At 44.2% G+C, this 21,878-nt stretch overlaps 1 protein-coding gene across 3 annotated transcripts in view; it reads right to left on the bottom strand.

Annotated features, from left to right (window-relative positions):
- Loxhd1 (lipoxygenase homology PLAT domains 1) overlaps positions 1 to 21,878 on the bottom strand; it is a 161,865-nt gene that overhangs the window by 109,416 nt on the left and 30,571 nt on the right. For all 3 annotated transcript variants that reach the window (XM_052741493.1, XM_052741494.1, XM_052741495.1), the window contains exons 5-9: positions 17,342 to 17,440; positions 8,702 to 8,850; positions 6,448 to 6,571; positions 4,691 to 4,941; positions 132 to 267 (exon numbers count right to left, since the gene is read on the bottom strand). In XM_052741493.1, coding sequence (XP_052597453.1) covers positions 132 to 267; positions 4,691 to 4,941; positions 6,448 to 6,571; positions 8,702 to 8,850; positions 17,342 to 17,440 — 759 coding nt within the window. The remainder of the gene's footprint in view (positions 1 to 131; positions 268 to 4,690; positions 4,942 to 6,447; positions 6,572 to 8,701; positions 8,851 to 17,341; positions 17,441 to 21,878) is intronic.

The raw sequence follows: 21,878 nt of genomic DNA, 5'->3' as shown, positions 1-21,878 counted from the left end.
CAGAGTTCACTGGAGTGAATCACACAGTTTAACCCCGTGTCCATTACAGCAGCTCCTTCAGTTTGGGGACACTGGAGTCTTCTCCACAACAGTGCATGGCCTGTACCTATTTCTGGGTCCCTCACACTTACTTTTTAGCCGCTTCTTCCTCAGAGACACCATCTCATAGAGCTGCCGCTCGATCAGCCCATCTGCTTTCTTCTCATCCAGCCAGTTGCTGCAGGGGAACGTCTGCTGGATGCCCGTGAAGGGGCACAGGACCACCACCTGGCAAGGCAGATAACAGGAGTCCCCTGTTTTAGGTCCACTGACAGGACCCACTCACAGTGCTTAGCGGCCTCCACAGCACCAAGTGCACAGGTATCTGTGCTGGGACCTTCAAAGAATGGCACTTTTCCTGTTACCTTTCTCGTCAAGTCTTAATTTAAAAAAATGCCTCTTTAGAGACGTATTTTGCAGATGAAGAATACTTTTTAAAAATTACTATTTTAAAGAAAAGTCTTTTGCAGTCGCTGTCATACGTCCTCCAACTCACCAGCTTAGATCCCAAATCTTTTTCTTCTATATATTGTATCCTCTTTGGACACCACATTTCTTCACGTGCACCATAAAATCTGTGACTGTGAACCAAATGGCCTAGACCACCCGATGAATTTTTGTAGGAAAAAGGTGAAGCATATAAAAGCTAATCAGTTCGTATCTAGAATGCAGTATGGAGCCAAATGCCTTCCCCTGGACTTTTCCCCTTTAAATCCTGACCCCTAGCCTTTACTGTCCACACTCAGAGTGTATGGGTTTAGAACATGGAGCCCTGCCCTCTTGGTCGCTCACAATGCGATGTCAGAAGGAACGTCCTGGACACTGCAGAATCTTCTCTAGGCTAAGAAGTCACTGCTCGAGCATCTACGCAACATCATTTCCGTGGATCCTGTTGTCAGTTGTTTAAAGTGATCGCAGTTGACTGTACCTTCCTTATCTGGACTCTTAACCCTTCTGTTAGACAATGGTAAGGATTTAATTCACTAGGAAGGGTTGTCTGTGACTAGTAACGTAGCCTCAAGCCATGCCCAGCAAAGATGGTTAATTCTAGGAAAAGAAACTGAAGTATCTGCTGCAGAGGTGAGAAATTTCGGAAAACTTTCTTAGCAATTGATAGATTTAAAAAAAGGAAGAAAAGAAAAAAGAAATATTACCAAGGATGTAGAAGATTCAAATACTGAAGGTAACTAATACAATCAAATAAACAAAACCAAACTCTTAAATGCATGTTGTGAATGTTCTCCACCACTTTTTAAGAACACATCATATAGAGTGTATTTTATGAGTAAAATCATATTAAAGCATGTTTTTAAAAGATGATTTTTGATAAAATACTATTTCTAGTATTAAAAACAGTGATAATAAAGGAAATCAAGGGGTCAGTGTCACTTGCATAGAAGATTTTCATATTAAGTGTTGGCAAGTCAGTGATAAGAACATGTGAAATCCAGTCCACCATCACTAAGTGCAGCCTGAAGAAGCAGTGCAGTGTTGGCTGATCATTAGAAAGTGCAGTCATCCAGGGTACAGTGTATCAACTTAATGGAACAGGAAGATCACAGGACTAACTCACTGCAAACAGAAAACAGCATTAAACAGAATTCAACACCTGCTCAGAAAACAACTCGACATTGAAGAAACAGAAAAGAATGCATTAAATCAGTTTAATAACACATATCAAACCCTTCAAAAATAATTAACGAAATAAAACATTAGAAGCAGTCGCTTTTACAGAAAAAAACAAAGACTGGGAAGTGCAGTTCAGTGGTAGAACTTAGTGTGCATGATGCCCTAGGCTAGATGACCGCCCCACAATCTCACACACAATTAGAAACAAAACAGAGATATATACTATTCAGCCTTCTGTTCAGCATTCTACTGTAGATCTGAGACCATGTGCTCAAAATTTAAAAAGAAATAGTAAGCTTCTTTGTGGGTAAGGAGCCTGAAGACCAACCAAGCTCTGGAAGACTTGCTGACAGAGAAGACGTTCAAAGAATATGTGGAGAAGTGATTAAAATCAATGCAACCTTTAAAAGATGGTTACATGTAAGCTCAGTACATGGAAAGTACTTAATCAGCAACACATAGTTAGAAAAGATAAGTTTGAAGAGCATTTATGACACAAATTGTAAGATCTATATGATTATATCCAACACAAACATACACTCTCTTGAAGAAGAAAAAAAAACTACACAGAAAAACAGTTTAAAGACCTAAATTTTAAGAAGTGTACCATGCTCATAGATAAGGGGAGTTGGTATATTAAAAAATATATTAGTTTTCCAAGGGACTGGATCTGTAGATCCAGTTCACACTTCATCAACTTGGGGAGCAGATTCTAAAACTCTTAAGGGGCAGTAAATCAAGACAGATGTCAATCTACCCCTGAGATATAAGAGTAAGCTGGGTTTAATTTGTCCTACAGAAATAGTACAACTATATAAACTGAAGACAGTGAATGCTGTATTGGTGCAGAAATAGACTAAATCAATACATGGGGCAGAGTAGAAAGCATAATGGAGCTGGGTTTTTATCTGCTTTGTTTGTTTGTTTGTTTGTTTGTTTGTTTGTTTGTTTTGGGGAGCACTGGTTTTACTTTCAATGGGGGAAAAACCCCCAAAGCTTCATTTCCCACTGAAACTAAATCATCGCTTCCCAAACCTCCTTAATGACAAGAGCTATCAAGTTAAGTCCTGACAGTATTGGCCTATAGTCTCAGTTACTGGAGAGTTTGCCTGGGCTGTAGAGTGAGTGCAAGGCCAACCTGGAAGACAGGGTGACTCTGTCTCAAAACTTATAAAAGAGACAAAGAAAGAGATACAGAGAGAGGGAGACAGAAACAAAGAGACAGAAAGATGGAGCGGAGGAGGGAGGGGGAGTATGATAAGTACCGAGATTATAGCTCAGTGACAGAGCACTGTATAGCTTGCATGAGGCCCTGGGTTTAGCCCCCTGTATCCTTCCACCTAAATCCATAAAATTTGTTAAAGATCCAGAATCTTGGAAAATCTGACTCAGGAGGCCTGGGTTGAAGTTCAGGTATATCATTCTTAAAATGTGCTTATTTATGTGCCAGTGTTTTGCTTGCGTGTATTTATGTGCACCATATGTGTGCAGTACCTGTGGCGGCCAGACGAGGGCATCAGAATCCCTGGAACTGAAGTTACAGACAGTTGTAAGTCACCAGTAGGGAACAAACCTAGGCCCACTGCAAAAGCAGTGAGAGCTCTTAACTGCTGAGTCACCTCTCTAGCCCTGGAACTTTACTAAATCCTTTAATAAATATAGCTAAAATATTTTAATATATAGCTGGAAAAAATCTACCTCACGAAAATAATTACAAGCAGATTAAACATGGCTAGGAAAGCCCAAACTTTACCATGTTCAGAAGGAAATGTAGGAGTATATTTCCATAGCTTTAAACAATTTTTATTATTTCTTTAATGTATATGAGTATTGGTCTGCATGTATGTTTGTGTACTATATCTGGGCACCCTGAAGACCAGAAGAAGGTGTCAGATCCCCTGGAATTGGAGTTGCAGATGATTGTGAGCTGCCATGTGGGTGCTGGGAGCTGAACTCAGGCCCTCTGGAAGAGCAGCCAGTGCTCTTAACTGCTGAGTCATCTCTCCAGCTCCCATCCCCTTATTTTCATAGCTTTAAGATAAATAAACTTCCCCAACAACACAGGAAGCATTAAACACAAGGGAAAGGCTGACTAACTAAATTACCATTTTCTTTCTCTCCTCCTCTTTCTTCTTGAGACAAGGACCCTATTCTGTAATCCAGATAGCATGGGAACTCCCTGTCAGACCAGGCCGGACTCAAGGCAATGTACAGGTCCCATAGACACATTTTAAAATTGTTGTTGATTGTTTCATAAGGGGAAACACCACCACATGTCATCTGTACCTGTCAGGTATGCACCTATAGTAACCAATGCTGTGTTTGGAGACAGCCCCCACTCCCATAAGTCCCTACCAACAAGACAAAAAAGAGGGACATGATCGATCATGTACAAGGGAGTACCATATACTCTACAACTGATTGGTTTAAGAAAAGTAGAAAATAAGACTGTTGTGGTCAGAGTCCTCTAGAGAAAGGGAACTGATGGAATGATTATATATGTATATGTATGTATGTATGTATACATACATGTATATGCACACATATAAATGGGATTTATTAGAGTGGCATACAGGCTGTGGCCCAGCCAGCCCAACAATGGCTGTCTACCAACAGGAAGTCCAAGAATTAGTGGTTTCTCAGTCCACACGGCTGGGTGTACCAGCTGCTCTTCAGTGTACGCTGGAATCCTGAAGACATGGGCTCTCGTGCCAACAAAGGAATGGATTTGCCATCGAGAGTGAAGGCAAGCAGGCAAAAAGAAAAGAGCTTCCTTCTTCCTTGTCCTGTGTAAGGGCTGCAACCAGAAGGTGTGGCCCAGATTTAGGATGGGTCTTCCTACCTCAAATGATCTAATTAACTAAAAGATCCCTCACAGGTGTGCCTGGCGACTTGGGCTTTTAGTTCATTCTAGATGTAGTTGACAACTGAGAGCAGCCATCACAGGGATGCAGGGTAGAGTTTGTACATAGAGGTTGAAGAAGCAGTTGAACCCGAGAATGCTCACACGTTGGCACCTTACCTTCTCACAGTACCAGCCTCGATTGACACCTACATTGCCGTGCCCAATGGATACCCGGCTCAGGGGGCTAAGGAGGACAGCCAGGTCGATGTGGAAGATGTCTGTGCGGCCCCTGTCAAACACGCCACCCTCCAGGAAGATTTTCCCACTGTTCTTATTCCCTCTGGCTCCATACATGACCAAGTAGATTTTAGATTTGGTTCCAGCTCCACGGATATCCCCAGTGAAGACGGTGACAACATACGTTATGGCTGGTGTGGAAAGAGAGGCAGAGAGGGTTCAAAGTGGACTGCATCAGAATACCCCCATTTCTGTCTTGGCTATGGTACTACTCTACCACACACACCCATGTGTCCCCTCATGTTTTACTCACTCAGACCACATCCATGCCCCTCACAACCTCATTTTGTTTTTCAACATTGTGTGTTAGTATATGTGAGTTTGGGGATGAACTGCCTCTGTTATTTCAGGAAACTGTCAGCACTGATTATGAGAAACAAAGAGAAGGAGGAAGTTGAGCTTCTAAGAATAGTACGTATTATTAATGTTAATTACCGTGTGTACATTATTAATAGCTGCTAGATAAATTTTGTTATGTCTAATCTAATTATAACAGTCAAGTCCATTGATGGAGATTTATATCTGGCCTATCTAGTTCATTTGGCTTGCTCTTTTGCTGGAAAATATAACTTTTGAGAGAGGGCACTGACATCTCCCTTCCCACCCGGGCTGAGGAAGAGTGAGGGTCGCTCTAAGTTGGGTCATCCCGGGTTTTGATCAGTCAGGAGACCTTGTGAGCCTTTGGAATTATGCAGAAGAATCACCGAGGGCTAAGTAAACTCCTAAATAGGGCAAAAAGAAAAAAAAGAGAGAGCAGCAGCATTTGAACCAGAAGTTCTGTGAAGGGCTTACTGGCATTCTTTTGTTCTGTCCCAGGGTTTAAGAACAAAGAAAAGAGCAAACATGGCAGGGAGAGGAGAGGAGGGGGGCAGACACGCAGGTGAAGATGTCTGGGAGAGCAGAAGGTATGGGTGTTCGGATGAAGCATGGGCGGGTGGTCATGGGCAGGTGCGGCAGGGCAATGCAGGGGCTACAAAGTGGTGGGAAAAGAGTGTTGAAGAATCTCCTGACGGGCCACCTGGAGCCAATCTGTGTTGCCATCTACGTGTTACACTACACAACTCTGGCTGTGTCTCCAGTCAAAGGGAGAGATGGACTTTGGCAGACAAGCAAATTCTCAGATGTGTAAAGCACACGCAAGTTTTCTAGCACCCCGATGACCATCTCAGGCAGGCTGAGGGGTGGAGGTTTCCTGTGGAATTTGTGGTAAGGGGACTTCAGGAGGCAGACCAAATACCTAGTCTGTCTTCACCAAGCTATGTGACCCTGGACAGCTTTCTTACCTTCTATATGTCTCCATTTTCTCATCTGTGAGTTGGGAAGAAGACAATGCCTATGCTGTAGGTGGATCTAAGGATTATATAAAATGTAAGAGGGTCACGAATTCCCCTTCTGGCTTCCTCTTTTAGTTCCCTTTACCTATAGCTAGTAATGCCTAGGGTCATCGCCCCATATCCTCTGATATCCACAGCCTCGGCAGCAACCCAGAGAACCAGACCATTTTCTGGGGTAGCAAAGATGCCATCCTCAAACCCAGCTGGCTCCCACCTGACCACAGTCATAATCCCACAGACATGGTCACTGACTCCCGAGAAGAGAGGATGATCCCGCTGGGGCCCCACTGCTCTCCAGCCTACCTGTGGTCTCAGCTCCACCCACTAAGATGTCTCTTTGGATTTTGCCATCATCTTCGTCCAGGGCCAGCCAGCGGTTAAGGGGGAAATCATATTTCCTTTTGTTCCCAATATCTTCAATGATAATCTGAGAAGGAGAAAAGAGGAAAGAATGTGCTTCCATGTCACTGAGGGCACACCTGGTAATCTACCACCGCATCCAGTCCCTGGAGTATATGCTGAGAACGCACTTGAGTCTCCTCACACCTCAAGGAGAGCTGGTCACAGAACACATCTACTAGGAAATCCTCATACAGCCATCCAGGGATGATTGGCAGTCACCCCACCTTGAATCCCAGCCACTAATCCTCCACTGCTTGGAGGCATTTTAGAAAATTGAAGCAAGAAGTGTCTCGGGGTATGCTCGGTGAGTCAGGATGAAAGAATTGGGTGTGGGGATTTGAAGACTGGCATATGAGATGATTGCTTCTCCCCTCCTGAAGGTCGGACTTCTGACCTTACTGGTGAGAAGCAGAGTCTGTGCAAGGGGAAACTGTGGACTGAAACCAGGCACAAGGAATCCTGGGACCTGGCGGTCATGTCATAAAGCATCAGTCACTGCCAGTTAGGCAAATGTAGGTGGCCATAAATGAAGCCTCTCCAGCAAATAAACCAGAAGCTAGGTTGGTGATGTTATGACTTCTAGAACATACTGAAGAGCTGAAAGTATCTCCCAAAATGTGCTTTTTGGACCCAGCTACAAAACAAGACCAGAAAGACAGGCGTACTCTATGATGAACAGTGAAAGCATATACCATAGGGTTTTGTTTTGTTTTGTTTGTTTGTTTGTTTGGTGTGTGTGTGTGTGTGTGTGTGTGTGTGTGTGTGTGTGTGTGTGTGTGTGTGCATGTTGAAAAGCAAGAGCCATTATCCAGAAGGAATATTCTCCACCTGTCAACAAACCCATAAGAAAAGCAGATCTTCTGAGAGGCAAGTGATGAGTCCTTATAGGTGAGACTAAGTCTAGAAAAGGGGGCTGCTTACGGCGAAGGGCCCCATTCACGGTGAGTGGGCCTGTTCACAGTGGAGCCAACTATATTCTGTGGCTGCAGAGACACACCAGACCACAAGGCAAGACTTCCCAATTGTTAGCATTCTGTCCCGCCCCTTGGAGATCCGCCCAACATCCTGATGTCATCTTATATGTAAGGTCCCCTTTAAGAGAAAATCCCTCTCCCATCTCTCTCTCTCTCTCTCTCTCTCTCTCTCGTCTTCTTCCTCTCTTCCTCTCTCTCTTCACAAGGCTATGTGCACTCCACTTTCCTTTCTCTCTCTCTCTCTTTCCTTCTCTTTCTCTCTCCCCCTCCCTCTTTCTCTCTATCCCCTCACCCCTCCTCCTTTAATAAAACTTTCCATGTGGGTGCCCTGCCTGCATGGTGTGAGTAACTTTCTGCCGCGCCCCCTTGACCACCTGCCCGCATGGCACGGCTGTCTTTTCACCTTGGCTCAAACCCACCAAGGCCACCGAGAGCCATTTTACAATACCACTGTGGAGGCTAAAGATGTAAGACACCCCCTAAAGTAGAGAGGAAAGGCTGAAGCTGCCAAACAGGGCAATTTCTAGTTTATTCTTTTTAAATGGGCCAGAGATGCATCACATGACTCTGGTCTACACTGTCCTCACTTCCTCCCTGACCCTGGTCTACACTGTCCTCACTTCCTCCCTGACCCTGGTCTACACTGTCCTCACTTCCTCCCTGACCCTGGTCTACACTGTCCTCACTTCCTCCCTGACCCTGGTCTACACTGTCCTCACTTCCTCCCTGACCCTGGTCTACACAGCCCTCATTTCCTCCCACGCAGGCTGAGGACACCTGAGTGAAATAATGGAGTAGCCTTGAAGTCAATATGTTTAGGCTAATCCAGAGTGTCGGCTGTGGCTGAATACCATCCACACTTAGTGCTGGACTAACTTCCACTGTTACAGCCTGATGATCAGGGTTCTGTTCTGTATGGAGGAGGGGAACCACACACGTAAAGCAATTAGGTCAGGAGCTCCAAGTTGAACCTTGGAGGAGAGTTAGACCTTGGGTGGATTAGATGAGAGAACTGGATTCTAGAAGTTTTAACGAGGTCAGTCTTGGAGGCCTCTAAGGGGGGAGCATAGATGGCCAGAGCAGGCAAATCGAGAGTGGGAAGTTAGGCTCAGTGTCAGGCCTCTGAAAAGCCAGACATCCCCCTCCCACCTCAGGGACTGCAGACAAGCCACTGAACCTACCTTGGACAGGAACCAACCTGCAGACCCCCCCTTGTTGTTGTGGCCCACATTAATCTTCATCAGCTGCCCCAAATCCGGGGCATCCAGTGTGAACTTGTCTTCAGCTCCCTTTTCAAAGTTGTCCTTTTCGTTTTCCAGCCTACGCTCTCCTGATTGCACAGAAGCAAGAAAGTTACAAAAAAAAAAAAAAAAAAAAAAACCAGAAGAGAAGAAAGAAGAACTGGAGGCCTTAATGGTCCACCCACTGAAAGAGCTCTTACAAAGTCAAGGGCGGCTCCCTGTTGGGATCTAACGGTTCCTTACATCCTTCCAGCCTCTGGCAAAGCCCATTTGCCTCCTGTGTGGCTGGTGCCTGGGTCTCATAACTGGGTTTTTTCATTTCAACCTTATTCTGCAGCTTTTGCCCCTATGGTCCAGGTTGTACCCCTACCCTAAGACTTGAGGTCCCATCTTGTTTTTGTCCATTGCTTGTCCTAAACTAGAGCAGTGGACATGGGGCTTGGCATTGGGGCTGCTGCTGCTGGGAGCCTGGCCCCATGTGCTCCCCCCTGTCCTGGACACAATGCCAGCAGCTATCAGCAGACACTGTTGGTGTCGGACACAGATCTTTATTTCATACTCCTAGCTATAACCCAACAAGGATGCACTATTATCTTGGTCTTGCAAATGAAGAAACGGAGACTTAGAAATTGGACAATTTGTCTGAAGTCATGTGGGCAATGAACGCAAAGTTTTGGGTCCATTCTAACCTGTTTCTCCACTTTGCCATTCTCTGTGGTCACATCCCTGTGACCACAAGTACACATGTTAGGCTTTCTCAACCCATCAAAGTGCCAACTTTTTGCTTAAATCTTTCCATGGTCTCTCTTTTCTAAATTTACATTTGGCATCAGGAAATACAGAAAATAATTACCAGTATTCAGGTACTCACCACCCAGATGTGAGAGGTGCAGCAATTGCCAACATTTTGTCTAGTTTGCTCCAGATACTTCTTCCTTCCTTCCTTCCTTCCTTCCTTCCTTCCTTCCTTCCTTCCTTCCTTCCTTCCTTCCTTCCTTCCTTCCTTTCTCTCTCTCTTTCTTTCCAAAAGACTTATTTGTTTTTATTTTATGTGCATGAGTGCATGTATGTAAGTTCACTACTTGTATGGCTGGTGCCCAAGGGAGCCCCAGAGGGTGCTAGAGTCCGTGGAACTGGAGTCACAGAGGGTTGTAAGCAGCCATATGGGTGCTGGGAACAGAATTCAGGTCCTCTGCAAGAGCAGCAAGTGCTCTGAAGCCCTGAGCCATCTCTCCGGCTCCCAGACGTTTTACTTTTTTTTTTTTTTTTTTAAAGAAGCAAACCCAGTCGGCATGTGCAAGGCTTCCCTGTTCATCTCTCTCTCCTACTTGCCCCTCACCTTGGTGTACATCATCCCAGAATCATTAGCATGTATACATTAGCATCTCTAAGAGACATAGGCCACGTGTGGCTATTTCTGATTTGTACATAAATGATGGCACAGAGCACATCTCTCCGCCTCAAGCCCTTCATCTTCACAGTGAGGCTAACAGCAGTGACTGTGTCACAGGGTGTCTGTGAGTGAGATCTGCGTTCTCACACATCGGGCAGCCGGAAGCACAGCAGGCACTGTGGCCAGGCCACCGTGGCTCGGATTGCTGCCGTCTTTGTGGAATCTCATTCTCTCAGTTTCCAGCAGGCTGCTGAGAGCGCCCTGTGGATGCTGGGGACAGTTTGTTCATTAACTGTCCTGTTGGAGCCAAGTGACAAAAGAACCGCCTGCTTTCTTCTCCGGCCATGCGATTGAGCTGTTCCTGACTTAACTATTGCAAATGTCACTGAAATGGACAGCTTTGTGCCCTTCCTCTGCACACTGGTAAAAACTGTGCTGCACACACATACACGGGGACAGTTGTTGATCTGGTGTATGCTCACCTTTAGTTTATCAGGCAACACAGCTTTCCAAAATGCTTACATGGTGCTAATTTCCACCTTCAATGTATGGGCATTTCCACTGCCTGTGATCACTACTAACATCTGTGCTTTAAAATTCATATTCCGTGTAGAATGCTATCTCATTATAGTTTTAATTTATATTTCCTTACTTTTTTGAGAGCTTGACCAAATGAGATATATACATATATATTCTGTGTCATTTAGGCAATGTGGCTCAGTCATTTTTCTCATATCTTTTGTTCCATTTTTTAAAAATTTCTTAGACTAAAAAAAAAGTGCTGGGCAATGATGGTGCATGCCTTTAATCCCAGCACTCAGGAGGCAGAGGCAGGCAGATCTCTGTGAGTTCAAGGCTAGCCTGGTCTACAGAGGGAGTTCCAGGACAGCCAGGGCTGTTACAAAGAGAGACCCTGTGTTGAAAATTTTTTTCTTAGACTGTTTGTTATTTTCTTTGATGCATGTCCATGCACATGCATGTGCATGTGCAAGTGAGTACATGTGTAAATGTGTGTGTGTGTGTGTCTGTGTGTGTGTGTGCGCATTTGGTAAATTGCCTATTAAATTGCATCCCTAAATTAAGAGCAAAATTAAAAATTAGTATCTTAGAATTTCTTTCAAAAATTCTGATAATTTTTTTTCACATTTAAGTATTTAGCCCATCTGGAAGTTATTTTTGTGCTTTGGGAAAGATAAGAATCTAATTTCATCTTTTCTCAGATGGCTAGACAATTGTTCAAACACCAGTAATTAAACATCTTATCTTTGCCCTCAGATTTGTAATTTATAATGCTATCTTTCTATGTATTTCTAGGCTCTTTATTCTGCTCCATTGGACAATTTTATTTGTCCTTCTTCACACAAATGTTTTGGTTTGGTTTTTTGTTTGTTGGTTGGTTTGGTTTTTTGAGACAAGTTTTCTCTGTGTAGTTTTGGTGCCTGTCCTGGAACTCGCTCTGTAGACCAGGCTGGCCTCGAACTCACAGAGATCCTCCTGCCTCTGGATCCTGAGTGCTGGGATTAAAGGCATGCACTACCACTGCCTGGCCTGTTTTAGTTTTTAAAGATCTATGATTGGGCTGGTGAGATGGCTCAATTCATAAGGCCATTTGCTACTAAGCTGGACAACCTGGGTTAGATTCCTGGGACCCACATGATGGAAAGATAGAACCAACTCACAGAAGTTGTCTTCCCATCTCCACATGTGCCACAGCACATGTGTTTCTCACACACACATTAGACCAATTGAAGAACTGTAGCTTAAAATTTAAAAATATCTACACTGTCTTAATTTCCGGCAGGGTAAATATCTCACATTATTATTGTTGTTCATACCATTTCCTATTTTCACAAGTCACATCTATTTGTTTTGTATGTGGAAGAAGCAACCACACTATGGTCTGTATGTGTGTGCCATTGTATAGGTCAGAGGACAACTTGCAGGAGTCAGCTCTCTTTCTCCACCATGGGACTCCCAGGAATAGAACTCAGTTTGTCTGATTTGGCGGCAAGGAGTGTTACCTGCTGAGTCGGCCCACTGACGCTGTTCATACAGTTTCCGGTTTTTCAAAGCTATCTTGGCAATATTTAGCTTTTTATGGCTCTACATTTTAATAGCAGCCTAAGCGTCGTGTGTTGGCTTTACTCTTATAAAAAGAACCAGGAAGCATGGCATCTTAGTGAGGGCGGGTCTTTTCTCATCGCGACACATCTCTTCATTTACTTGTATATTCCTGTGTATCTTTCAAAAACCTGTGTTTCCCAGAAAGCCCTCCCTCCAGAGTCATTCTTACGAACTAATTTCTAATGTAAATAGCATGTTTTACACTAAATATTTAAATCATTTGTTTTAGTACTTTTTCTTACTTTTTAATCTACTATCTTTAGTAAACTTTAATTTCTGTTGGTTCTGATGATTTTTAACCTATATAAATCTTCCTGGATTTGGTGGGTGATGTTGCTTATGAAAACGAAAGGTTGTTAATAGCTTGTTGTAACACATACCTATAATCCCAGCATTCAGAAGATATCTCTGTTACATCACAAGACTGAGAGAGAGAGAGAGAGAGAGAGAGAGAGAGAGAGAGAGAGAGAGAGGAGGGAAGAGAGCAGGAAAAGAAGTGAGACAAAGGAAAGAGAAGGGAGGGGAGGGGAGGGGAGGGGAGGGGAGGGGAGGGAGGGGAGGGGAGGGGAGGGAGGGAAAGAGAAGGGAGGGGAGGGGAGGGGAGGGGAGGGGAGGGGAGAACAAGTCTCTTCTTTCATCTTCAATCATTATAGCTTTTCTGTCTTCCTTCCTTCCTTCCTTCTTTCCTTTTTTTGGTTTTTTGAGACAGACCAGGCTGGCCTCAGACTCAAAGATCTACCTGCCTCTGTCTCCCAAGTGCTGGAATTAAAGGTGCACACCACACCACCCAGCCTAGCTTTTACTTCATAACCTTGTCTTTTTTTTTCTGGCCTTAGGCCTTCTAGTACTATAATGAATACAAATCATAATTAGCTCAAATATATCTAAGATAATTCTATTTTTTTTCTTTTTGAATATTCTACTATGATAAAATCAATGAATAGGCTGCCTAGTGTTAAGTTACTATTGACTTCCTGGAATAAAACTTGTAAAACAGAATGTTATCACTTATTCATATGTTTATTTACAAATGTAGTGTGCTAATATTTTTTTAGGATTTAGGTTTTTTCATAAATGAATATAACCTATTTACTTCTCTCTTAATTTTATCTGCCTGATATTTTCATCAAAATTCATAAAATGAACTAGATAAATTACCTCTTTTTCTTTTCTTTAAAATAATTTATGATAGATGGACATTAACTATTTCTTGAATATTTGGTAGGTTTTTTTACATAAACAATTTGTGGGTCTGGAGTCCTGGGTAATTTTTAATGGATGCTCTCATTGCTTTAGTGATGAAAACTAGCTTTCTGAAAGTCCTTGAGACAATCAAACCTTGTAGGATGCTGAAATGAAGGACCAGGCTAAGGACATACGGTGACATTAACAGGGCATGGATCCCAACTTCTTATCATGCCAAGGGAGAACCTTGTGCTTTACCAGGTATGAATGTTAACACAGAAAATTGGGATTGGTGTCAAGATTCTTCCAGGTCATACCCTTGTGAGATTCCAACTCCAGGACAGAGAGAAATGCTTCTCCAATGATGCAGCTTGAAGATTCTCAGCCCCTAGGTTTGTACCCCTCTCCAAAGTCTGCCATCTTACCTGGCTGCATCCTTCCTAGACAACCTAAAATGGGGCAGAGGTCAGAGGCTTCCACACCTGCTATCAGCATTGTTAGCATCTTGCAATATATTCTGTCCCAGATGATGATGGTGATAATGATGATGGTGATGGTGATGATGGTGATGATGATGTCAGTAACATGCCTTTCTTGTCTTCCTCCTCATCCTCTTCTTCTTTGGTATTTTGAGACAGGGTTTCTCTGTGTAACTGTCTTGGCTGTCCTGGAACTCACTCTGTAAAACAGGCTGGTCTCAGACTCACAGGTCTCTGCCTGCTTCTGCCTCTCAAGTGCTGGGATTAATGTGTGTGCCACCACTGACCAACTCCTTTCTTCTAACAAAGTAGTTTGCCTACATCTTTACATTGGTGAATATGTGCAGTGTTATTCCAGCCTCCTTCCTGTTGGTGAGATTTTCCCGGAATACTTCATGTTGCCTGATTCATCCCCAAATTTCTCCTCTCGTATGTTTAAGCTGTATTTTTCTTTATTTTGATATAATATGAGAATATCTTTTTTTGAAAGAGAGTCATGTTAGTAGCTCAGGTTGGCCTCAAGCTCCAGTTCTCCTGGACCACCTTCAAAGTGCTGGGATTATGTGTGTCCGGCCAGACAGTCTGTTCTTTACTAACAGACTTCCCCACTCCTGTGATAATCAGTGTATTTACATTTGCTGTCAGCCGGGTTTCCTCGTTGCTTCACTTGGATCTACTGAGTATGTCTTTATTCTCTTTTATTCATTCTGCTCACTTATGGATTATACATTTCTACTTTGCTGTTATCATTTTAATATTCATACTTAGCTTAATGAAGTCTGCAGTTGATAGTTGAACTCATCTGGGGATGGGGAGATGGGTAACAGACAATCTTTATAATGTTTTGTCCAATTTCCTTCTCAAATATTGATCTTAAATATTTTGGGTAAACATTCCTCACGCCCCTTGTGTTAGTCACGGTTACGTTTTATGGTTGCTGCTCACTTAGATTTGTTACATGGCTATCAGTGTTTTGTTCACTTTTGTGTGTGTGAAAGAGAGACAGAGGTCTTCCTTCATATGTAAGCTAGGCTGGTCTTGAACTCAATATGTAGCCCAGGCTAACCTCAAACACCTGTTTCTATTACTTCAGTCTCCCAAGTGCTGAAATTTTCAGTTATGAGCCTCCACATCCAAGAGTACGTAGTAGTGGCTGTTTAAGCATGAGTGGAGGACACATAAATCCCATTTCTCTTTGCTAGAATAAACAGTTTTTAATTTCCCCCACCCACCCACACACACACACTTGGAATGATAGTTTATCTGGTATGGAAGCTTATCTGGTATGGAATTGCTGGTTGAGATACATTCTTGCTGAGAATATTGAAGGTGTGATTATGTGGATTTGTAACCTCTGTTGTTGATGATGAAGTTTTCCATCCATCTACATGGTATTGTAGAAAGTGAGCTGCCAAATTGACTGCCTCTAAGATCTTTCTGTCTGGTTTTGGTTTCGTCATAGATTCTATTCAGTGACTTTAAACGGACGATTCCAATCTGTTGAATCTTAAGAAACCTTGTGCCATTAGCTCTTTGAATGTTTCCTCTTGCCTGTGCCCCATATTCTCTGTTTCTAGAACTCCTACTCAACCTCTATCAGACCTCACTCCCTCCCCTGCTCTCATGGCTTTTCCCGTCCCCTTCCCAGCCCTTTCTCCCTACGCGCCGTCTGAGGGCTTTGCTTGTAAGCGTACAGTTCACTAACTCTCTCTTCAGCATCTTTAGTTGCATTAACTCACCTATGAGATGCTTATCTTTACTAGCCATACTTTTACTTCCTATGGTTTTGTTTATTTTTCCTAATGTGTTGTTTTTAATGATGCTCTACCTTCTTCAACTCCTTCCTTCATGCTGTTAACGGCTTTAAAAAATGTTAAGTTATAGGCTATCCCACATCACTCCATTAGCTGAAACCCCTAGGGATTTCATTCCAATAGTTGTGTGGTTTGCAGCTTCATCGAGCTGGATTGTGTCCTTAAGTGTTTTATAGTTTTGGAAAATAAATCCACCCCAGCGCTTCCTCTGTGGGAATCTCCCACAGTCTTAGAAAGGTTTTCGCAAAGTGCTAATGGAGATTTACTTGCTATGAACCAAGTATTCTAATTTGGTTTTGCTGTTGTTGTTTGCATGCTGTTGTTTTGAGACAGGGTCTTATTTTACAGCCCCAACTGACCTGGAGCTCATTGTGTAGATCAAGTTGGCCTAGAACTCACAGAGATCAGCCTGCCTCTTTCTCCCAAGTGCTGGGTTTAAAGGTGTGTGCCACCACACCCAGACTAAACCAAATATTCTATGTGGGAGGAGAAGCATTCTGAAATCACACATCTAGTATGACAATCAGCCCTCAAGTCCCTGGGTTACATATGTTTTCAGTTGTTTTGTTTTTAATTTTGGGTTTTGGCGGGGACACGGTGACAGTGCCAATGAGCCGTTGTCTGCCTTTCACTGATGCTGTCACCATGACTCAGGGGCTCCTGACCTCATGTGCGGTCCTAATTTCAAATCTCTTGCCTCATTCAGGACCTATGTCTCTTTTTCTGACCCCCAATGAGCATGAAAACCTGTCTTCTAGACAGATGAGCACAAAACCTCCTCCTTCTCAGAGCCAGTCTTGATTCGTAGCTAATACTTTGCTTTTGAGTTTCTCCTTCATGTCTGTTACCTGAAGAGTTCTTTTTCATTCCTTATAAGTTCAGCCATCCATGTTGAATTCTTTGATGTAGTCCACCCCAGATTTTCACATCTCTGTAACTTTTCTGGCTCCTGTGCTATTCTACTAAATTGGCAGAAGTGAGAGAAAAACCACCCTCGCCAGCCTGTAACCTGAACTTCCTTCAGCACCTGCGCTGTGTCGGTGGGCAGCTTCCACTCCACCTGGGAGGCCAAGTGTTCCTCTACCCTTTAGTCCCACTCTGTATCATCCCACTTCACTACACTGAATTAGACTATACCCCACTATAATCCACATAAGCACGGAGCTTATGGCAATAAAGAAATTATGTGAGAATAAATTCTTGGAAATGAGAAATTTGGGTTTATTCAGTTTTAATCAATACAAACAAAGGCATATCTTATTCTGAAAAAAATCACACACATACACACACACACACACACACACACACACACACGCAGAGAGAGACAGAGACAGAGACAGAGACAGAGACAGAGCGCTTTGGAAACCTATCGCACATATATACATGTGACCACATAAGATAGACAACCTACTGTTCAGGACAAACCATGGCAAACCACAGCACAAGAAGAGAAGAGAGAAGCTTGGCAGAAGGACCAAAAAGGGAGGGGCTCAAGCTGCTGTCCTCAGTGGGGATTCTAAAAAAACAGCTGCTCTAGGAAGTAGTTCTGGATATGGCTTGTGAGGAAATGATTCAAACGCATTACCTGTGTCTCCATACTCTCCAAAGATATTGATAAAGACATCAGCATCTGTCCCTGCACCAATCACGTCACCAGTGTATACCTTGATTTCATACTTGTTTCCTGGGAATAAGGACAGAGAAAATCTTGCCTCATTAGGATCTCGAGAAGAGAAAACCGTAGGTGCATACATAGTTGCTGAACCATCCATCCTTCCCATGGATGTCCAGATGATAATGAATTATCATCATCACTATCATTACTGTCAATAACAGGGCAGAAGTCACTCAACATTGGCTCCAAAAGGTTATCACTAAACTCCATGTAATCCTTAAGTCATAGGTAAGAGACTTTTGGTTTTCATCTAACATATACCCAAAGGGCCACCCCAAAACAACACCCACCATCATATCTCCCCTGAATTTCTGAAGTGATTCTAACTGTGTCCTTTACACCCCTATTACCTTTTCCTGTCCATTTTTCCACACGGTATAACAATACTGAAATTCACTGGGGAGATTGGACTCTGGAGATGAAAATAAAACTTGTATATATCAAGGCCATAGACAACACAAAGGCTAGACTAAAATCATGGACAGTGGCTAGCAAAATACATGTTAAAAGACCCACATATGCTTCCTATGTCATTGCTGCATTCAGTGGACAAAAATCAATTCATTGTAACCCCAAACACAGCCTCAGTCATGGCTTCATAGGATGGGGTCAATACAGACTTGACAGTGTGCTGAGCTCAAGCCAGGCCTCAGCATCAGGAGTCTGTCTTAGGGTAGGGAATAAATGCCAGAAGATTATGTGTATGGTTAAGGCACTGAGACTCTTCCCAGATTTTCTTGGGTGTCAACAACGTGAGGACCGGGACCAGTCTCCCTTCCCTTCCTATGTGGCTTTCTAGTTTGCTTGTAGAAGGAACCCTTCCTATCAGATATGTCATGCCAAGTTCACTAAGCCAATTAAAAACTAGTTATTCTAGCCAAGGCCCCTTTGCCCATTTCCTCCCTAGACCCTTCCCTGCCCTCCACCTCCAGGCTCCAAAGGGATTTGCCCTGTGTCTTTTCCAACTCCGCTGGCATCTGTGTGATGCTGTTGAGTTTTGCTACTGAATGCCTCGTCCTGTCTGCTGTTGCCTGAAAGAAAGCCTCTCATTTCTTCTGACACTTAAAAAAGGGGATATATTTAGGACTTTCTTCCACTTTCCCTCCTTTCTTCTCTCCCTTCCATGTCCCCTAGTGTACTGCTGGCCGTATGGGTAATGTGTTGGAATGTGAACTGAATTCAATTTCCTAAAACTTGAAGTCCCAAGGAAGTCATTGAGAGCAAAGGACTAAGGTAAGTCTGCCTGATTCCCATCTCTGGTACTCTCTGAAGCACAGGATCAGCCTGGAGGGGTGATTGCCACGGCATCTGAAAGGGGTGCACAGAGGATACCCCTATCCCTCCACTGCCTGGCAGATGGTCCTTGCTGGTGAGAACATCAAGCCTATAACAGATGTTCCAGCCTTCTCCACAGTCCTCACTCAGCAAAGCCTACAGAGGAAGGGGTGGGGTCCTCTGATCCTTGTCCCCAGCTGAAGACTCCAGGAGGAACAGTCACTGTCAGAGCCCACCTCCTCTTTCTTAACCACAAATGCCCCTTGAGATAGCAGCGGAAACCAGAGCCCTTCAGAAGAGGCCAGGCCTGGGAAGCCGATGGGGGACTGGCTGGAAACTTGGGCCTCGAGCACCTGGAGCATAGGTTAAAGGCAGATGCCATGTTTCTCATGAGGGCTTCGAGGTCCTGCAGTTTGTAAGGATCAGGAAGACCTTACTCACAGCCAGTTGTTTCTAATCTTACGGCTTCCAAGTTTCAGAGGCTCCAAATGGCCTTGGTTGCCTTCTCCTTGTCAGAAGGGACATTGGTTTAATGCACAACCTGTATTTGTTACTTTCCAAATGCTGTGATAAAACACCATGACCAAGGCAACTTACAGAAGAAAGAATTTATGTGGGCTTATGGTTCAAGAGGGATAAGTGTCCATCATGACGGGGAATCCTGGCAGCAGGTGGCAGAAACAGCTGAGACTTCACATCTCAAACCACAAGCAGGAAGCAGGGAGAACAACCTTGAAATGACACAACTCTCTAAGTTCTCAAAGCCTGCCTCCAGTGACGTAATTCATAATTCCTCTAACAAGGCCACACCCCCTGTGTAGCATGAATCTTAAAAGGTCTTATTAATAAAAACAAACCTGAAGCCAGGTATTGGGGTCAACGCTGGAAGATCAGAGAAGCAGAACAGGCCACAGCTTCCTCACCTTGCCAGTTCCTCAGCTGATCCTGTTTCCTCAGACTGGAAGCCTCTGAGTCCTCATCCAGAATGAATCTCAGCTGAACTGCTGCTAAAAGCCTAAAAACTTAACCAGCCTAGTTCCTGGTTTTCATACCTTATGTACCTTTCTGCTTTCTGCCATCACTTCCTGGAATTAAAGGCATGAGTCACCATGCCTGGCTGTTTCCAGTGTGGCTTTAAACTTACAGATCTCTGCCTCTGGAATGCTAGGATTAAAGGCGTGTGCTACCACTGCCTATCTTCTATATTTAATATTATGGCTGTTCTGTTCTCTGACCCCCAGATAAGTTTATTGGGGTGTACAATATATCAACCACACCCCTGAGCATCCCAAAACAGCTCCACCAACTGGGGACCAAGAATCCCAATGCCTGAGTCTACAGGGACATCTCATTCAAACCATCTCATTCAAATCAGCATACGACCTTCTCCAGCACTACTCTAGGGCTCCCTGCACACAGAGGCAAGAAAGACCCCTCTTACTGATGGCAAGATGTCAGGTCACTGCAGCTGGGGGTACCAAAGTGGCACCCCAGGGGGCGTCTAGAGGCCGTTTCCAATCACCTGGCAGTAAGGAGAGGCAGAGGGATTTCACAGGGACCCAGGCGTTGTGGAGCAGGGGTAGGATAAGAGAGGTGGGGAGGCGTCTATAGTGAGTGTGTTCTGGATCATTTCAGAACACAGATTTGACGTCACCAGGCCAGATTATATGAGGAAAATTTTAACTCTTAAAGATTTTTGAACAGGAAAAAAAATAGCCACAAAGGAATGGGGTGCCCTTTGGGTGAGTCCCCCATCCCTTAGAGACACCTAAGTAATTACTATGGGCCACACAGTCGGTGGAGACTCATCTTATCAGAGACACTATAGCAGAAATGCAGTTGGTGAAAGACTGTGGAGACACCAGACCTCCTTGACATTGGCTCAGGATGGAGGCCAAGAGATCAAGGGAACCATAGGAAAGATCTTTCCGGAAAATACCCGGTAGGACATGTTGTAGGAGTGGTAGACCATTTGATCTCCATCACAATGACTTGGCCAACACAAGGAAAACCTGAGATGCCAGAGCCGAAAGAGGCCTTCAGACACACTGTGCCCAATCCTGCAGAGTCTGGATACCAAGCCAGAATGAAGCTAGCAGAAGCAGGTCAGGGTCAGGGCTCAAGAGCCCAGAACTGGGAAAGGGCACTTCAGAGCCTTTCCAGCTGAAGTGAGAATGGATCTGGGCCAAGGGATCAGGAAATTAGGTGGACGCTGTGGGAGAAAGGGGTGGGCTCTCTGCTGGCCTTGGGAACTTTCTAGGTCAAGATGGGGTTATGAGTCTTGAGATGGTTTCCTGGGTGACAGCAGACGTTTGATGTTAGGTGACTGTTAGTCACACCAGGGAAAGGATGAGAGAAGTCACAGGGATAAAGAGGTTCACCTTACAATGCCATTATTCTCTAGGTCCCCTTAAATGGGCAATGAGAATTATTAGTTGCTTTCTATCTCCTCTTTTTACACACTTCCTCTTCAGCATAATTCCCTGATATATCTAAGTTGTCGATTTCCAAAACAAGGCCCAAGGGCACAGTGCCCCCAGTGCAACACTAACTGGTGACTTGGGGTGTTATCGACAAAGCAAATCTGTACAAAAGCAAACAGTGCGGTGTGTGGAGCCTTCCTCCACAGGCAGATGCGGTCACAGGGGACGTTACATTTGAATGTGAAATGTCCTCTACAGGTTGGTCCCCAGCTGGTAGGGCTGTTTGGGGAGGTTATGTATGAAACCTTGGGGACACGTGGCCACTAGGCTGCAGAAGTGCATCAGTGGGACAGGTCTTCAGAGCGATAGGTATCTGCTTCCGATTGTATCCCAAGCTCTCTGCTTTCCAACCAGGAGCTGTGTGCAAGTTTCCAGCACATCGAACCACTCCTTGAGGCCATCCCTGCCACGATGGGCTGAAATCCCCAGACACCGGGAGCCTGGGGGCCCTTCTTCCCTCAACTTAGTTCTGCCAGGGATTTTGTCACAGCAAAGCAACAAAATAACTAACACACGTGGGCTGTTGTATGTAGAATTCACCATAAGATCTGTTTGTCGATAAGATGGAAAATGTCCTCCGCATTGGATGCAGGACCACATATTGAGGCTGGTAACCTGGGGCCCTGAAATTGTCCAGAGTGAAGAGGCGATACATAGAGGGCTTAAGGAAACCCTCCCCAAAGGCCAGG

The sequence above is a fragment of the Peromyscus californicus genome, unplaced genomic scaffold (genome assembly GCF_007827085.1).
Source record: "Peromyscus californicus insignis strain IS unplaced genomic scaffold, ASM782708v3 Scaffold_17__1_contigs__length_78620276, whole genome shotgun sequence".
Classification (NCBI taxonomy): domain Eukaryota; kingdom Metazoa; phylum Chordata; class Mammalia; order Rodentia; family Cricetidae; genus Peromyscus; species Peromyscus californicus.
The sequence above is the reverse complement of the archived record's forward strand: the minus strand, read 5'-3'. Positions and strand labels throughout refer to the sequence as shown.